Source organism: Siniperca chuatsi, linkage group LG7 (assembly GCF_020085105.1).
Source record: "Siniperca chuatsi isolate FFG_IHB_CAS linkage group LG7, ASM2008510v1, whole genome shotgun sequence".
NCBI classification, from domain to species: domain Eukaryota; kingdom Metazoa; phylum Chordata; class Actinopteri; order Centrarchiformes; family Sinipercidae; genus Siniperca; species Siniperca chuatsi.
In genome coordinates this window covers 3,822,569-3,840,623 of record NC_058048.1, presented here as the reverse complement: position 1 = coordinate 3,840,623, position 18,055 = coordinate 3,822,569, and the positions used below count along the sequence as shown (strand labels likewise).

Genomic DNA, 18,055 nt, shown 5'->3' with positions numbered 1-18,055 from the left:
TTATTGGCAGGTAATCTTGTATAAAACATCAACCTTGTAGTTTATCTTTAAAGGAACATTTTAAAAATGACATTTGTAAAACACAATAATGTTTCTTTCCAGAAGCGATGTCCCAGTTATTCCTATTGAGTTTTTCAAATGCAAATTTTGTGATGCTTTGAGCACCACAAATAAACAAAATAAAAATCACCTTCTTCAGTAGGTGATTTGTTCATTTTTAACAGAGTGGATGGAGGGTTTCCCGGTTCTTTTCATGTTCACCCGCGACTAGCAAACCGACTCATAACTTGCACAAAACCTCAGTCAGATAAAGGATCAATGAGTCAGGCAGACTAGACTAACATATTCAACTAAACAACTCCTCTGACCCTGCACACTCTCTGCTACGAGGCGATAGAGAGGGGGGGTGGCAGATTAACAAGAGGGTTGCATTTTGGCCATTTTGCTAACAAGGGGGATGGCATCCCCCCTCATCCCCCCTCAAAAGATGGCCAAAGACAATGATGGTGCACTTCTTCACCGCCATCATTGAGTCCATCCTCACCTCCTCCATCACCATCTGGTACACTGCTGCGACTGCCAAGGACAAGGGCACACTGCAGCGAATCATTTGCTTCATCGAGAAGCTGATTGGCTGCAATCTGCCATCCCTCCAGGACCTGTACACCTCCAGGACCCTGAGGCCCCCCCTCCCCTTTTCATTACATCACACTTCACTTCATAATGTGAACTTTTGCACATTCCCATGTAAATATTTTGCACTTCCCTGCATAATTGTCAGTAACAGTTTATTGTCAGTTTATTTATTACTTTTCTATAATATTTTCTTGTATTTTTTCATATCTTATTGTAATTTTTTTGATTTATGATTCTTGACCTGCAATACTTGCTTTATCTTTCCTTATATTTTCTACTTACTATGTTTATGGTATGCCCCTGATTCTGATTCTCATTGGCAGATCTCAAAACCTTGACTTTGATGCTCATGCCAGTCCTCAGGTCCTATAAAGATGAATTTGAGACAGAACAGTTCTATATAGCACACAGTATACTATATGGCTTTTGTGTCCCATGTCTTTGCCAAAGAAATAGTCCCTCTGTAGAAAGTGATTCTGCTTCACTGTAAATAATTTCACCAACACCTAAGCCAATCCAACATGGCACTCTGAATAGAGCAGAGGTGCAGAGAGCATGACAGTGCTGTACAAATAACACCAGATGTCATTTGATTTCCTGGTACTCTAATAATACCATTACCTCCCAATAAATCAATTGCTAAATACATCACGAGGACTCGTTTCATGAAACAGCAAGCTGGGGCTAAAGTCACATTTACATCCAAGTCACAGTGACATCAGAGTCAAGGTGTTTGTTTTAGATAGTCCAGAACACTAATCCATAAGGATTACTGCCAACTGTTTCACTGGCAGTTGTGTGTCTCTGTCGCTTCACAGCACCAGCAGAAGGTTGCAGGTTTGATTTCCAATCCTTTCAGCATAGAGTGTCCATCTCCACGTGCATGTTCACTCGGGATTCCTCCTGCAAGTTGTCCATAGGTATCAAAGTGTTTGTTATCCATGATTGACTGTTGACCTATCAAACATGTCTACCTGACTTCCACCCAATGCATGATGGGATAAGCTCCTGTCTTATGGCCCTAGACAAGTGCCATACAGTGTAACAAATGCCTCAGTCAGTAGGGAGAAAAGCCTTGCTCACACAGGACATAAAACAGCTCAATAGTACTGGCTGCTTAATGAATGTTTCACAGAACAATGTAAAGAGTTTCTCAACAAATGACTGACAGGCGATTAACAGTCACACTTGTTAAATCCTGACTCATTGTTAAACCACAATAGCAGCTCTTAGCTTGGTGGTTGTTGTAAAGGAAGAAGAGGAAGCGAGTTGCATCAGATGGCCATGATTTGCATACGGTATACACTGAACCTTTGTTTTATACTAATGTCAAAACTTGACCTCCAGATTTAGTCAAAATGCATCATCAACAATTAGTCTTGTAACCACAGTCAAATTTAATTTGTCCAAAACAAAAAGAATATAGGGACTGAAGGAAGGAGAATATGTGTCTCTTAAAAGCAGATTCTCTTTAAAGGCATGGTAAAAGATGTTGGGAAATATGCTTATTTGCGTTCTTTCCAAGAGTGAGATGAGAAGATCAATATCAATTGAGGACGTAGTTACCCTAACTTAGCAAGAATGGAAGCAGGGGGAAACAGCTGGCCTGGCTCAGTCCGAAGGAAAAAAACACAACAACACCCTACCAACATCTCTACAGTCGCTCAGTAACTGACATCTTGTATCATATTTATTTAACCTGTACGCAAACAGAAATGTACCAGCTCTAGCTTTGTACTTGACACAGGGCTGCCAGCTCTCGTGCACTGACCGTGAGACTCATGCACGTGAGACACTTTTCACACGCTCTCACGCTCACACAGTGAAAAACAAATTTAGAACTGATAACGCTGTGGTGCGAATCAACTCCGCCCGGCTAATGCAACACTGGCTTACGCCAGGATAGTTATCAAGTGGACTAGAGTGGAAACACCACTGGTAGAGTTTTGCGATAGAAAAATAAAAAAATAAAGCATCACCAACAACAGTAAGTTTGATGAATTGATCTCTGTCTGTCATCGATTTTCTTTTTTCTTTTTTTTTTGGAGCTCATTCCATTTGTACGCAGCATAGTACCTGAACCCACTATAGTTCTACTCCTCCTCAGAAAGAGCATAGACACTGGACATGAACATAAACAAAAGCTAACACATTCATTTACAGTGATCTTGATAAAACTATTGAAGGTGTGTGACATATATTTCATTTCATACATTTCTTATATCTTGCGATTGAAGTTGCAAATGGAACATTATCTGTTGCCATAAATAATGTGCCATAGAGCTACCAGTCCTATTCTTCAGTACAGCTCATGTCCCTAATTGTATACCCCAGCATGTGATGTTCAGTAGGGTTATGGTATGGTATTAACCATGAACTCAAACCTCTTTTTGTATATATTTTAGACGAATCAATAAGACCAAACTTTTATTATATATATATTTACATAGTGAATATCTGGCAGGCTTTTCTGTGAAATCTGCACATAAATAAAAACGGTCCAGACACTGGAACTATCAGAGCAGGTCCTGAGCCACATGTGCTGCTGTGAACAAGCCTCTCCAACAGTGAGGAGGGGGGGTGAAGACCTATGGGTGAGATGAAAGAGACAGCACACACACACACTCAACAGATGTTGCTATACACACTGAAATGGATGTTCATATTATCATAAAATGAAAATCTGACCCCTTTGTTCATGTTATATATTCACTTTAACTGGAAAATTAAAGCACATGGTGAACCACAAGGAGGAAAATGCTGATGAGCGTTGTAATTGTGAGGTGACAGCAAAGCTTTCCAATATTATGATTAAGGCAAAAGTGATATTCTGAGCAGTACGAGCATGAAACAAAACAGCTGCTCGATGATTTACACTGTAGGGTTTCCAGGAAAAACTCACATGCAACACAAACAGAGAAAAAATATGTTGCCGTGACAAGTTTTGTCAACAACATGGTCTTCAGCATGAATGAGATTTTCCAGAAATCGTGAAATGGTTTGATAAGGTCTGAACTCCCACAACAGTAAAACATCAGCAGGCAGAGAGCAGGGAATGTTCCAGGAAGAACTGAGAAGGATAAATACAGGATAAACTGCAATCACAGCTTGACCCACTTAGAACAAAAAACACTATTGTTATCATTCATTCCTGCTGGATCTTAGTATTTACGTACTGTCCTCAGCAGGGAGAGGGGTTTCCACTCAGGTCTGAAGCCAGGACTGACTGGGGCAATGTCCACACCTACGGTAGATAGTCATCATGTCTGGACAAGCATCAGTGCGAGACAGATGAGAAACAGAGAACAGGTCACTGTTTAAACTCTGGTCGCTGGTTGCACACATTTTAACTGTAGCACAAATTTCAGACTTCAGACAGACATTTAAAGGCACTATGTATAAAATGTGTGTGATCATATCATCTTTCAAATTATTTTGATGGCAGTTTTTGTAGAAAAAGGAATTAATCGTTGTGAACTCCCACAGTGTCTGTTTTGATACTATCACTAGGAGTTGCACATTTTCAGATTCTACAGCAGGTAATTGCTTTTAGCCTGATAATCAGACTGAATTTTGCGTCACTTCATTCATTCAGGCTGACATTGTGTTCATGTCAGTTAGGAGGTAATTTTGTTTTGTTTTTGCCCTAACCAATCAGTAGCGAGCGATGTATCCATACCACCAACGTCATTTTCAGTCAACACTGAAGCTGCTGTGGCAGTTGCTAGGAGCAGGCAAGAGAGAGACTGGGGACCCCACGTCTGGGGACCCCACGTCTGGGGACCCCAGGTCTGCAAGCCAATGGGAAGAGAATAGGATCCCCAGACATGAGGTGTGTCACTTCCATTTCTGCCACATAAGTATAAAAGCAGATAGGCTACTACGTTTATGGTTAATTGAACTCCTTTTCACTCAGAATAAGAGGGTAACAGTATCTTCTGTATGAAAAATATAAGAGATGTTTTTTTATATATATATTTGATGTCTACATCTTGAAGGCAGTAGGAGTTTAGGCACACATAATTCACCCAAATCAAACATTGTTACAAGACAACAAAGGTTTATGTTTTCAGTCTTAGTCCAGAGGATGTATATTACAATCTGTTTCATATGGCTTTATAGAGAACATACTGTAAATGTTAGCTTCTCCAACAGTTACAACAATATCTTTATATACTTTATGTATTTTTTAGGTAATTTAACATAGTATTTCTTTCACACTTAACACACTACAAGAAGGAATAGTTAGCTAGTTTTTTACCGGGCAAAAAAAATGAAGTTAAAGCTTTGAGCAGAGAACGTTGAATGTTTGCGACCTTCTCCAGCCAAGCCGATTGAGAGCATGAGCGCTCGAGACTTCCGCTGGTCAAGCCAGCTGTCTTCCTGTTATCTCCCCGCTCACATGAATGGAATAAAATTATTCAATCATACTACGGCCACTACGCCAAAATCACTTCACAGCCCAGCACCATTCCCGGGGTTTATCACCCATGCATGTGATAAACAAAACGGGACCCACTCATAGAAAAACAGCTCCATAGCGCTACTAAAGGTTAAAAACACCACAGGGAACCTTTAACCCAACTAACTGTGGGTAAATTAAGACTTTTTAATTGTAAGCTGACCTAAAAATAATTGTTTGTAGGAAAATCATCTTACTGGATACTGACAGTATCACACATATAATCTGTATCAGCTTGTCTTTTGCATCATTTTATACATTACATACATCCCACAAATTCATACATGTTAAACAATATATCATTTAGACATATTTGGCATCTCAGGAAACTTCACTTGAATAAACAATTAGCAGTGGGTTTGAACCAAGTTTGGCATGAGTTTGTAATGACTGGCCCACTGCCATGTCAGCGGCTTTAAGACACCACGGAATTGGTGCTGAAGATGCGTGGCGAGCAGTAACTTTTGTTTGAGGGGTAAACAGTGCGGAGAGAAAGTTACATTTGCGAGGCCAATGGAGTCACCAGTGATTTTTACCATAAAAACATTGTTCTTAGTTCAAGATATCTTTTCGGCTTAAAATTAGTCTTTAATTTTGTGTAACTCTCTAACTTGCATTTAACTAGTCTAAGAGCAAGTCAAAGACTGACCTAGCTCTGTCAACCAGGGGCATTTTTCACCAAATTTGCAACACACAAGCTGCCATTTGCAACATGAAATCATTTCCCCTTTCAACATTTTGACATGTTTCACTTATCATAAGTAACACCATATTTGTGACTCACGAATGTGTATGCACGTTCTTAAAACGGGCCCCAGTCTAACATCTTTGTGACATTATAAAAAGCAGATGAAAATGATCCCTTTGTGACTTGGAAGTGTCTTTGTGTTAAATTTGTTGGAACATACTAATCCAGAATCTCAAGAACATTTGATATAAATGTTGCTCACCTTCTGAAGAGTCTCTCCCTTAGCACCTGTGTTGGCACACTTCCACAATCAGCAACACCAAGTGACTTCATGGAAGATCATCGCAATCAGTTCTGAGAAGTGCTCTGAGAAAAGCCGTTCTTGCAACCTCATTTCTTACACCATCACTCTTGTTGATTACCAAAGAGAAACCATCACACATTTGGTTTTGGTTATGAGAAAAAAAAATCACTTTTGATGTTATTTTACTTCAACATACCATTTTACCCATCAGAGCACCACTTCAAACAGCTCCTTTTAAAAAACACTTTTATTATTTGACAAAAAATGTAAAGGTTCTTGGTCAACAACAATGGGGCCCAGGCTCACTTGAGCTTGCCACCGCTCCTCTAAAGGACAGACAGATTCAGTTGGTACCAGATACAAAGAATAAATAATATGTGACTTACTGCTGACATCTTGAAAATCATTGAAGACCATCATCAGCAGATGAAAGCTGAGGACCTGCAACTGAAAGTGGAGCTTATCAGGCTGAGACTAAAGCATGAACCTGGACCTGGAACTCATGTGTCTCTCACCCAGACACCTGTGAATTGAAGTGCTGAACATTAACATCCCAAGAAACAGGACTTATCTTAATGTGTGTCTTCCCCATGGCTCTTTATTAGAGTATGTCTTGGTTCAGAAGTGGAGTCTGGTCTCATGATAGCGACACAGCTGTCCACCAACACTATGGTTGTTTCAAAACTATTATATTTCTTAACAAAGTTAGTAAACTATATCTACACCTATTAACCTTCTAGCATGTGAGAGCAGCGTGCATTATATCTACACTTGCTCTAATTGAACAGCGGAGTGCTAATCGTGCTGCTCTGTTCTGCACGTTCTTGGCAGCACCTGACCAAATTACTGAGCTGTAATCAAGATGAGACAACACTATGGCTTGGATTACCTGCAAGGTGCAACTTGGACTAAAACATGAACCCCTTCTTTTAACAGACACCCCTCATCCCATTTTTGCAGCTATTCTATTTATGTGACTTCACCAGGACAGTTGCTCATCAAGTGTGACCCCCAAGAGTTTAGCCTCACCGATGTGTTCTATAGAGGCACCCTAGGTTGAGAGACATAATAGATTCTCTCTCCTTAGTGCGTAGCTTGAGCCAAAAACCATGCTTTTAGTCTTGGACACATTTATAATTAGTTTTTGTCTACCCAATTTAAAAATCTAATTTAGCTCATTCATCAGTGTATTTAAATCATCAACATTAGTTGACTATGTATCCACAGTGGCATTGTTAACAAACATAGTTAAATTGGCTTTATTTAAAACAAGTGGCATATCATTAATAAATATAGAGAAAAGCAACGGTCCTAATTAACTCCGGCAGGAGACACCATACTGTACCATCCTTGAGTCAATTCAATTCAATTTTATTTATATAGCCCCAATTCATAACAGAAGTTATCTCGTTGCACTTTTCCTATAGAGCAGGTCTAGACCGTACTCTTTATAATATTATTTACAGAGACCCAACAAATCCCACCATGAGCAAGCACTTGGCGACAGTGGCAAGGAAAAACTTCCTTTAAGAGGCAGAAACCTTGGACAGAACCAGGCTCAGTGGTGGGCGGCCATCCGCTGCTGCCATGTTAGGTTTTAAGATTCAGGAAAACTACCGTTAAAGAAGACATTTTGCATTCTACCAGTCAGGTAGCTTCTCATCCAATCAAGGGCAGAAAATTTGAAACCGTAAGCAGTAAGTTTCATTAAGAGTATTTTATGGTCTATTAAATCAAATGCACTGAACTCACAGTTCAACCAGTCTGTTCCTGTCTACATCACTCAACCACTGACCGGTCATCTGCATTAAAGCTGTACCAGTAGATATAGATACTAGTATGCCCCTCTTTATAGGCATGTTGGAATTCTGAGTGTAGTTTGTTCACAGGAAAAACACAGTGTTAAAACCTGACCAAACACTCTCTCCATTAACTTTCTAAGTACAGGAAGAATGCTGATAGGGCGGCTATTACCTGTAAAAGTTTCCCTTTGGTTTTGGGTAAAGAAATAACGTTTGCAGCCTTCCAGGCTGTGGGGCACACACCCTCCTTTAAACATAGATTAAAAATATGACAAATAGGTAATGAAATACAACCTGAACAGACTATCTGCTATGAATTAGTGTGAAGTATGGATTTGGGACACAACAAGTCTCTCCTACAAGTTCCAGAAGCTGCTGGAGTGTGATGGAAATGATAACAGCAATTTGAAGAAATGCTTGGTAACCTTAACACCAGAAATATTTTGTGATCTAGTAAAGCCATTTCTATTTGGCCATTAATGATTGCATGGCAAGAGTGTTATTTTCAATAGTTATCGACACAAGGCAAACCCTCCCATTGTTTCTCTATGGTACAAAGTAAGTTAAAGAGTGTAAATGTAATTGCTTTTGTATATATCATTCCAGCATGATATGGCCTGATATTTCACAACACAGTCGTCTAGTGCACAATTCTGTGACCAGATTTGGAAATTCAGTCTTGTGTCAAAGTTTGTGTCTCCCTGGGGTCTCTTGGGGTTAGGGCCTAGGTTAAGGTAGAACCAGTGTGTTGAGACGTTAAAACTTTTATTGTCGTTTGCTATTACACATAAAGCTGGTGTCTTCCCTGTCCCACAGTAAACTGAAGTGGGTCTTTGCAGGCTGATACAGGTTTCAATTCACCCCAGGTAGTGGCACTCCACACCAATGACAACACGCTGGCGCCTCATGATGTTACTTCTGCCAGACACTTTGGGGTTGTAGACCAGTGCAAAGGCATAATAGAAGGCATTCTTTGTAACCTAAGGAAAAGAGAACAACTGTTTAAAAATCTGATTGACAGTACTTGACTAAAAGTGTAATCGATGCATTGTATGAATAAAAGCCTCATACCACTAGTGTGCTGCCACAGCCGTGCAGCTCACATTCAAAGATCAGCACATGAGACAAGTTGTCGATCTCAGTGGCTGAACAACCACCAAGTGTGATTTCCTCCGGCTTTATCAGCTTACCGAGGCCCAGCAGGTCCTGACTCACTTCCACATGGATCCTACTTTCCCCACACCTTACAGCAACACGGTTGGTTGTCACTGGCTGCCGCAGTTCAAACTTGACAGGAAGCTTGTTCATTGGATCCACTGGATCTTCTGGATACTTCCAGGAAAGTGGTTCGACTTCTGGCTGGCTCTGCTTCGCCTGGAGCCTGCCAGCTTGTTGAGCAGACTCTCTGGAGTGCTCTCTCTCAGGTTCTGCTGCTGGCTCGGCTTCCACCTCTGCAGGCTTCTGCGCCTCGATGCCCCAGTAAGTTGGCACTGTCATACTGAGGAATCGAGCATCACTAAGCCTGACGCATGCAAGCACGATGCCACACACAATAAGCTGCCTGGACCCCATTGTTGCAAACAGACCGTTTTCTATGCAGCTTTCTTAAGCATGACCACTGAAGCAGACAAAGGAAGTGACTCCTCCCTCTGCCTAATTAGCTGAATCCCATTCAGCACGTGTGGATCTCACAGCTGCACACCCCTAATTGGTCGGTCTATGACCTGTAAAGTAGCTGTATCAACCATCCAGTATGAATCTACAGGTGCTCCACACATAGCAGACAGTGTTTTATTTGTCTCAAAAGGTGCTTTGGAAGGATGCATATCTAGAAGGCAAACTGAGTGGCATTTGTACAAACAATGCTGTTTAATGGCCATTCATTCATGCAAATACTTATTTATTTAGTAAAAACTCACAATCCCGGCGATTTTTTAATGATGATAAATAAATCAAGAGGTGAAGGTAACTAAGTTCAAGTACTTTATTTAGGTATTTGTACTTCTTCTGCACTATATTTCACTTTTATTCCACATTTATCTGACAGCTGACCAGGGTGACATCTTCGATGTCTTGTTTGTCCAGATGTCCAAAGAACGCCCAGAATTGTTCGATTTCCAATAAAACAGAGATAAAACAGCAGATCCTCACTGAGGTAGAAACCAGGACTTATTGTCATTTCTGCTTGAAAAACAATGATTAATCTAGCATAAATTTCATTGCCAATCAATTTTCTGTTTTTCTGTTGAAACTAATGGTTTCAGCTCATTTTTACATTCTTGTATTGCTACTTTTATTTTACTTTTTAGTAAAAGATCTGGGTACTTCTTCCACTGCTGAATAAATCCAAGAAAAGTATAATGTATAAAAGATTTGTATTGACATCTATACATTTCCAATTAATAAATAATCAAATTGAACTAATTCAGCATCAAGCAGAAAGGTATGAGTGAGTTACTTGGTGATATAAACTGCAGGAAGACCTCCTGATAAAGAGTTTGAGTTTGTCAAAGAAAGTTTTAAAAAAATAAATTTTTTCCTTTACACTCATAAAGTAACATACAAGTCTGTTTGCTGCAGCATTTTCAACTAGAATGCAGCCACAAAATGCATGTAATGTGGAGAACACAGATTGAAATATACCCAAATTTCCACTGAAAAAAGAACTTCACTCCAGTAAACCATAATGCTAACAAATTCAGTTACAATGTGTTTCAATAATATGACTTTTTGAGTTTTCTGTGACTCATTATTACATAAAAAGATGGTGGAAAATTTGGAAAGAATGATACAATAACAGGTAAACTTAAGTTAGATAACCACCATTAAGCCTCATTATAATGATGTCCATTGATGCGTGTTGGTTCTTAGGAATTTATCATTTCATTATGTCACTGTGGATCTTGGACGTCCTTCTCCATCCTGCTGCTGTGTCCCTGTTCACACTGTAGAGAACATAAGGCAGGTTGCTCTCTTGTTTTCTTTATTTATCTCTGGAAATGGGACATTTGCGTAGGATGCCTGAAATAACACCACATCTCAAGCTCGGGGGTGAGTGGTTACCATAGCAACAGTACCTAAGTAATGAAAAATGCCTGTTACTCACAGATTGCAGGATGCTGTGATTTAGTGGAAGGTGAAATGTATTATGTGAAGGTGGAAAGGTTCATAATTGTCTGTTTTACTGTTTACATACATCATTTTTTATACCTACAGTAAGTTTGTTCTTAGAGCATGAGCAATGAGTACATGTGCCACCTACAGCATGAAATTGCTTCCAGTTTAAACCTGGCCATATAGAACTCCAAAATAGTCAATATTTAATAAATTAAACATTATAAGATAAGTAAAATACAAAAAAGCCCCTTTTCAAATGTCCTTTTATATCATAATGGCATTACAGAGTTGTTTTAACAATCCCTGCCCCCTTACTTTCCAGTCAATCATATGACAAAACAGACTGTTGGGGGGGGGGGACGACAACATTTTGAAATAAAAATTATAGTAATAATTTTTATTTAATATTATTGAAAAATAAACTCCAATAAAAAGCACCTTTCTAGTCGTCCGACCACTCAATGCACCTCACATCACTTTGACATGTGGACTGGGGGAAACCGGGATCAACCCACCAACCTTCCGATTGGTAGACGACCCGCTCTACCACTAAGCCACAGGCATTTTCATTAAAACTCTTACTATGAAAAGCAGAATGATGCAATAACATTTAATTGAGCACAGATCAATTTGATTCACACAGAATCACACATTCGATTTGTATCTGTTCCTACAGTTTTCATGCTACCATGACCATGCATATGTCAAATAGTGCATAATTCCTTGCAGGTGGGTGTCATCACTTTTTGTTTTGATAACTGTTCAACTTTGAATTATTACGTTTAAAAACAATCTCATAGACATCCATTGTATTTATATCTCAGCCAGTGTATACAGTAGAAACTCCATTCAAATTTACATAATGTGTTATGTCCATTCAGTCCCATTGTATTTGTAACACAGCACCTGTATACAGTACTTCATTAAAATCTCTAAATGCTTAGTATTGCACACTGATCAATTGCACATAAGGTTGTTACTATGACTATATGTACAGTTTATTGGTTATATAACATAATACATTAACGGCCAATGCAGTATTAAAGTCCCCAATCACGTCAATATATTAAGGTCAATGAGTTTTCATATGATTGTAACGTCATCCATAAATTATGCCAACGGGCATCAGTGGATACAGCAATCACACGCATTGTCTTCTGGAAATGCTTTTCGTAATGTCTCATTAAATACTGGCCATTTTGGAGGTCAACAGTCCATCAGGGACTGGGGAGGGGACCAAAGACACTGCCTGACTCTGCCATTACATCTGCCTAACATAGCATTATGTAGCCTACATTTTATACTGCTGCCCCAGAGGTTTGCCATGCCTGTCCCTAAATGAGCTATTGAGTATACTGATGAACAGAGGGCATCGGGGTCACAAGGGAAACAAGAAAATAGACAGCAGAAGCCATTCCAGTCAGTGGCCATACTAAATCAGCTCCTCTGCATTTTCACCTGTAATTCATGGCAAAATAAACACAAGAATGTTCAAAATGAATAATAGAGCTTGTCAGTGCTTTTACATTCTGCTTTGACTAAGAAGTTGACATTTTTTAAACACAAAACTAATCAGATGCTGGGTATCTATAGGAAAAAGCACCAGCCAAACACTCTTCTGACACACACCAGAATGACTTCCAAACCAGCTCATGGTTGACCTGAATGTACACACACATACACACCTTCCCATTATTTTCAAAGGCTATCTCCTCCAAATCAAAATGATGCATTATTCATGAGATGTTGGCAGTAAGGCAGGAGCGAGATGAGACAAGAGATATGAGGAATACTGTACCTCACATGCAGTACCTCAAAGCTAAATCATCACTATCTCATTATTAGATTCAATTGGCTTATGTTAGAGTGTACATGAAGCCACTCACTGTTTTAACCACACCCTCGACCTTGTTGTGGTATATGGCATTGAAATTGAACATTTAATAGTCTTTCCACAGAATCCTTCTTTATCGGATCATTATTTAATAACTTTTGAACTGCTATTACTGGACTACACGCCATTAGGAAAAAATTCTTACTCTAGATGTCTATCTGATATTGCTGTGGCTAGATTCAAGGAAGCGATCCCATCTGCATTTAATTCAATGTTATGTCTCAATATAACAGAGGACCCCTATGCAAATCACAGCCCCTCCCAAATTGACCATCTAGTTGATAGTGCTGCAGGCTCACTGCGAACGACACTCGATTCTATCGCTGCTCTAAAAAACAAGATAATAAAACAAAGTAGGTTAGCTCCATGGTATAACCCCCAAACCCGCAAATTATAGCAAACATCATGAAAACTTGAAAAGGAAATGGCGTTCCAACAACCTGGAAGAATCCCATTTAGTCTGGCAAGATAGTCTTAAAACATATAGGAAACCCCTCCGTAATGCCAGAGCAGCCTACTACTCATCATTAATAGAGGAAAATAAAAACAACCCCAGGTTTCTTTTCAGCACTGTAGCCAGGCTAACAGAGAATCATAGCTCTATGGAACCATGTATTCCTATAGCTCTCAGTAGGAATGACTTCATGAGTTTCTTAAATGATAAAATTTGAACTATTAGAGAAGAGAACACAGGAAGCTTGGAAACAGCTGTAGAGACTTTGATGATTAATTCATCTAAGCCATCAACCTGTCTCTTAGACCCCATTCCAACTAGGCTGCTTAAAGACATTTTACCCTTAATTAGCACTCTTTACTGGATATGATCAATCTGTCTTTATTAACAGGCTATGTACCACAATCCTTTAAAGTAGCTGTAATTAAACCACTTCATAAAAAGCCCACTCTGGATCCTGGGGTTTTAGCCAACTATAGACCTACAGTATATCTAACCTTCCCTTCCTTTCTAAGATCCTTGAGAAAGCAGTCGCCAATCAGTTGTGTGACATTCTAAATAAGAATAGTTTATTTGAGGCTTTTCAGTCAGGATTTAGAGTGCATCATAGCACAGAGACAGCACTGGTGAAAATTACAAATGACCTTTTAATTGCATCAGACAATGGACTTGTTTCTGTACTTGTCTTGTTAGATCTTAGTGCTGTGTTCGACACCATTGACCATCACATCCTATTAAAGAGACTGGAACATGTAATTGGCATTAAAGGAACCGCACTAAGCTGGTTTAAATCCTATCTATCAGATCGATCTCAGTTTGTACATGTTAACGATGAGTCCTCCCTGTCCTCTGAGTTCCACAAGGTCCTGTGCTTAGACCGATTCTATTCACCCTATATATGCTTCCTCTAGGCAGTATTATTAGGAAGCACTCCATAAATTTTCATTGCTATGCAGATGATACCCAATTATATCTATCGATCAAGCCAGATGAAACTAACCAGTTAACTAAACTTCAAGCATGCCTTAAGGACATAAAGACCTGGATGACCTACAACTTTCTGATGTTAAACTCTGACAAAACTGAAGTTATTGTACTTGGTCCGAAACACCTCCGAGACACATTATCTAAAGATATAGTTACTCTAGATGGCATTGTCCTGGCCTCCAGCAGCACCGTAAGGAACCTCAGAGTTATCTTTGATCAGGATTTATCCTTTAACTCCCACATAAAACAAACTTCAAGGACTGCCTTTTTTCACCTACGTAATCTTGCAAAAATCAGGCACATCCTGTCTCAAAATGATGCCGAAAAATTAGTGCATGCATTTGTAACTTCTAGGCTGGACTACTGCAATTCCTTATTATCCAGCTGCCCGAATAAGTCCCTTAAGACTCTCAAGTTAATCCAGAATCCTGCAGCACATGTACTGACAAAAACTAGGAAAAGAGATCATATCTCTCCAATATTAGCTTCTCTGCTCTGGCACCCTGTAAAATCCAGAATAGAATTTAAAATCCTTCTCCTCACCTACAAAGTTCTTAATGGTCTGGCATCATCATATCTTAAAGATCTCATACCATATTATCTGACTAGAACTCTGCGCTCCCAGGATGCAGGGTTACTTGTGGTTCCTAGAGTCTCCAAAAGCAGAATGCGAGCCAGAGCATTCAGTTATCAAACTCCTCTCCTGTGGAATCAGGTCCCAGTTTGGGTTCGGGAGGTAGACACCATCTCCACATTTAAGAGTAGGCTTAAGACTTTCCTCTTTGATGAAGCTTATAGTTAGGGCTGGCTTGGGTGAGTCCTGAACCATCCCTTAGTTATGCTGCTATAGGCCTAGACTGCCGGGAGACTTCCCATGATGCACTGACCTCCTCTCTCCTTTTCTCCCTCTCCATCTCTATGCATTTTTATCCCATTACTGCATGTTACTAACTCAACATCTTCTCTTTCCCACAGTTTTGTGCTTTCTCATCTCTCTCTCCTTCTGTCGCTTTCAGCAGGTATTTCTGCCTCCGGATCTGCAGAGTCTGGATCTGTGGTTGTGGGCCACCTGCTGCCCCCATGTTCCTGCTCTACAACTGCTACTACAATTGTTATTATTAGTCTTATTACTATTATTATCATTATTGTTCCTATCACTATCATTCCTATTATTACTTCATTAATATTAATATTACCACAACCATTACAATATTATTATTTTAAAATTCTAGGTGGAATTTACATTGTGCTCCCCCCCACTCTCTCTCTTTCTCTCTCTCTCTCTCCGCCTGTCCCTCCCCTCTCTCTCCCCATCGCAACCCAACCGGCAGCAGCGGATGGCCGCCCACTCTGAGGTTTCTGCCTCTTAAAGTAAGTTTGTCCTTGCCACTGCTGACAAGTGCTTGCTCATTTGTTGGGTCTCTGTAAATAATATTATAAAGAGTACAGTCTAGACCTGCTCTATAGGAAAAGTGCAATGAGATAACTTCTGTTATGAATTGGTGCTATATAAATAAAATTGAACTGAATTTAGTCTACATTAAAGGTACGTTCACTGATCTGTGACCTTTTCCTGATGTTCAGCAACCTGTAGGAACTGCAACAGCACTGACAGTGCCAATGTGCCTTGAGCTATGAAAGCATAATTGACACAAATAAAGTGTCGTTCACACAGCTAGTTAATTAGAGCAGGTCCAGTTAGAAATGGCTGAAACTGAGATAATATGTGTCCATGCAAATTACTGACGTGACAGAACTGCTTTGCCAAATGCTTTTTGACTTAAGAACGAGGTTTTTTAGGCCTCAGAGTTGAAATGTGGTGCAGCACTGGTGGTCTGCTTGTTATTTGTTAGCAATTGATCATCAAACCTACTGTATCAACCCCCTTCTGATTTATTACATCAGAAATCAGAATCAGAAATACTTTATTGACATAAATAATTATTTACATAAATCATTTTGTGGTACCAGGCAGTACAAATCTTTACTGATTTGACCTTTAAAGTCACCACCAAAAGTAGAGCTGCAATTGTAGAAACTAACAGTCCATTGTTTTCCTGTGGAAGTCATGGACTGGTGTCTGACTGATTTAATGTCCAGGCCAAGTCAACAGTCTGACTTTACTATAGTTATGCAACAGTTATTTAGGCCTTCAGGAACTCAGCACAACTGAAGTGAGCCTGTTAGAGCTGAAGCATGGTGCTGAGATGGCAGCTGTTTCCTTTTGCTGGTTTACAAGCTGAAAGCCTGGATATCCACAGACCTGTTCAGTGATAAAGCTGTCAGTTTAGGGCTTAGCAGAGTATCTCAGAGGAACAGGGAGAGACTGATGCTAATGGCGTGCTCGCTTAAATGATTCACATGGGCTTGTATGCACTTTGTCCAAATTACAATGGGACTGGAACTGGAACACATTATGTTTGTCATGATGTGTTATAGCTGTAATTATGGATGCTATAGTTTGTATAGTCAGTGGTTGAATTATTTTTACTATCCCAAATTAATCAAAATGCTTTCACACTAACAGAACAAGCTCTACACTTTTGTCTTTGACTGTACGGGATGAAACTATGCATCTTCTCCTCTTAATTTCAGTGTAATTCAGTACTGATGAGAATACTTTTATAGATATGTCTTTATAACTTAATAGAAAAGCTAATAAATAAGAACATGTGGAACATAAAGTCACTATATTCATTGTGTTGGCTCCCTTCCTCACCTTGAGCTGTTGATTTGGTCCCTAAATACTCTTCTTTAACTCTCTGCTGCCATCTGGTAGCCACACACAGTATGATTCCATTATACTGTAACTAGAGAACCAACGACTTGGACAAAAACACATCTGCACTGATGTATGGTTGTTATTGTGTATCATATAGCCTAGTTCATATCATACACTTTCCATTTAGGGACAGTTGCACATTCACTTTGTAAGACATTCCATGCACACTTTGTTCAGGTAGTACGTAATCTGACATGTAACAGGTGTGATACACATTACCATGCAAACACATTATTATACAGTAAATATATTAATACAGAGAAATTACAACAACAATGCTGAAGTGATTGTTTTCCCTCATGTATGCTTTTACTCTTTCAACTTGTGTGTATTTACATAAAATCAGGCAGCAACAACACTGTTACATTAGACTGGAGCAATTAAGTGTATTCATTATCTACTCACTTTATACTCTCCTTTGTCAGTTACCTGCAATAAATAAGATAGTGGCCTCTTGTCGTCACTGTTGAAATGACTAAATAAAAACTGTTAATGAATGAGACCATGGTGGGGTTTTGAAGATTCATATTATATTAGCTAAAGTTATTTAATGCCATTTTGTGCCATATGGAATAAGCTGACCATGTTGTAGATACAATTCTTTTACTATTTGATTTGGGGCTTGTTTCAGGGTTTGTATTAGTCACAGATATATTGTTGTTTCCAAGGGATTGTGGGATAAATCCGATAATGCCTCCTGCAGCATCTGCAGGTTAGGAAAAGGGAAACTGTCAGTCTTTATTAGTAGATGGACATTGTTTTTCCACCAAGATCAGGAGTGTTCTCCTTTTATAACTTCCATCATCTAAAACCATACAACAGGTGACTAAGGATCCTCAATGGCTCCAATTTTTGCTAGTTGATTGTTCATAATTTCAGTGAAGGAATATATATTGAAAATACAGCCTCAAAGTTAAGTACTGCTTGAA

At 39.4% G+C, this 18,055-nt stretch overlaps 1 protein-coding gene and 1 long non-coding RNA gene across 2 annotated transcripts; both read right to left on the bottom strand.

Annotated features, from left to right (window-relative positions):
* Window positions 1–2,639: 2,639 nt before the first annotated feature.
* Window positions 2,640–6,147, bottom strand: LOC122878958. Its single transcript, XR_006378595.1, has 3 exons — window positions 6,049–6,147; window positions 3,813–3,902; window positions 2,640–3,224 (listed from the first exon to the last, which is right to left on the bottom strand). It is a non-coding gene; the product is annotated as an uncharacterized LOC122878958 (long non-coding RNA).
* A 2,493-nt stretch (window positions 6,148–8,640) lies between these two features.
* LOC122878956 (zona pellucida sperm-binding protein 3-like) lies at window positions 8,641–9,531 on the bottom strand. The gene is made up of 2 exons (XM_044202520.1): window positions 8,964–9,531; window positions 8,641–8,872 (listed from the first exon to the last, which is right to left on the bottom strand). Exons 1-2 carry the CDS (start codon window positions 9,462–9,464, stop codon window positions 8,750–8,752), a joined length of 624 nt encoding a protein of 207 aa, XP_044058455.1. The 5' UTR covers window positions 9,465–9,531; the 3' UTR covers window positions 8,641–8,749.
* Window positions 9,532–18,055: the final 8,524 nt, after the last annotated feature.

What these genes read in the sequence shown, in the direction of transcription:
- LOC122878956 (XM_044202520.1), bottom strand. Translation starts at nt 9,464, where the DNA reads ATGGGGTCCAGGCAGCTTATTGTGTGTGGCATCGTGCTTGCATGCGTC. An exon ending in GCTGTGGCAGCACACTAGTG is followed by an intron (nt 8,873 to 8,963) that starts GTATGAGGCTTT and finishes TCTTTTCCTTAG; the next exon opens with GTTACAAAGAATGCCTTCTA.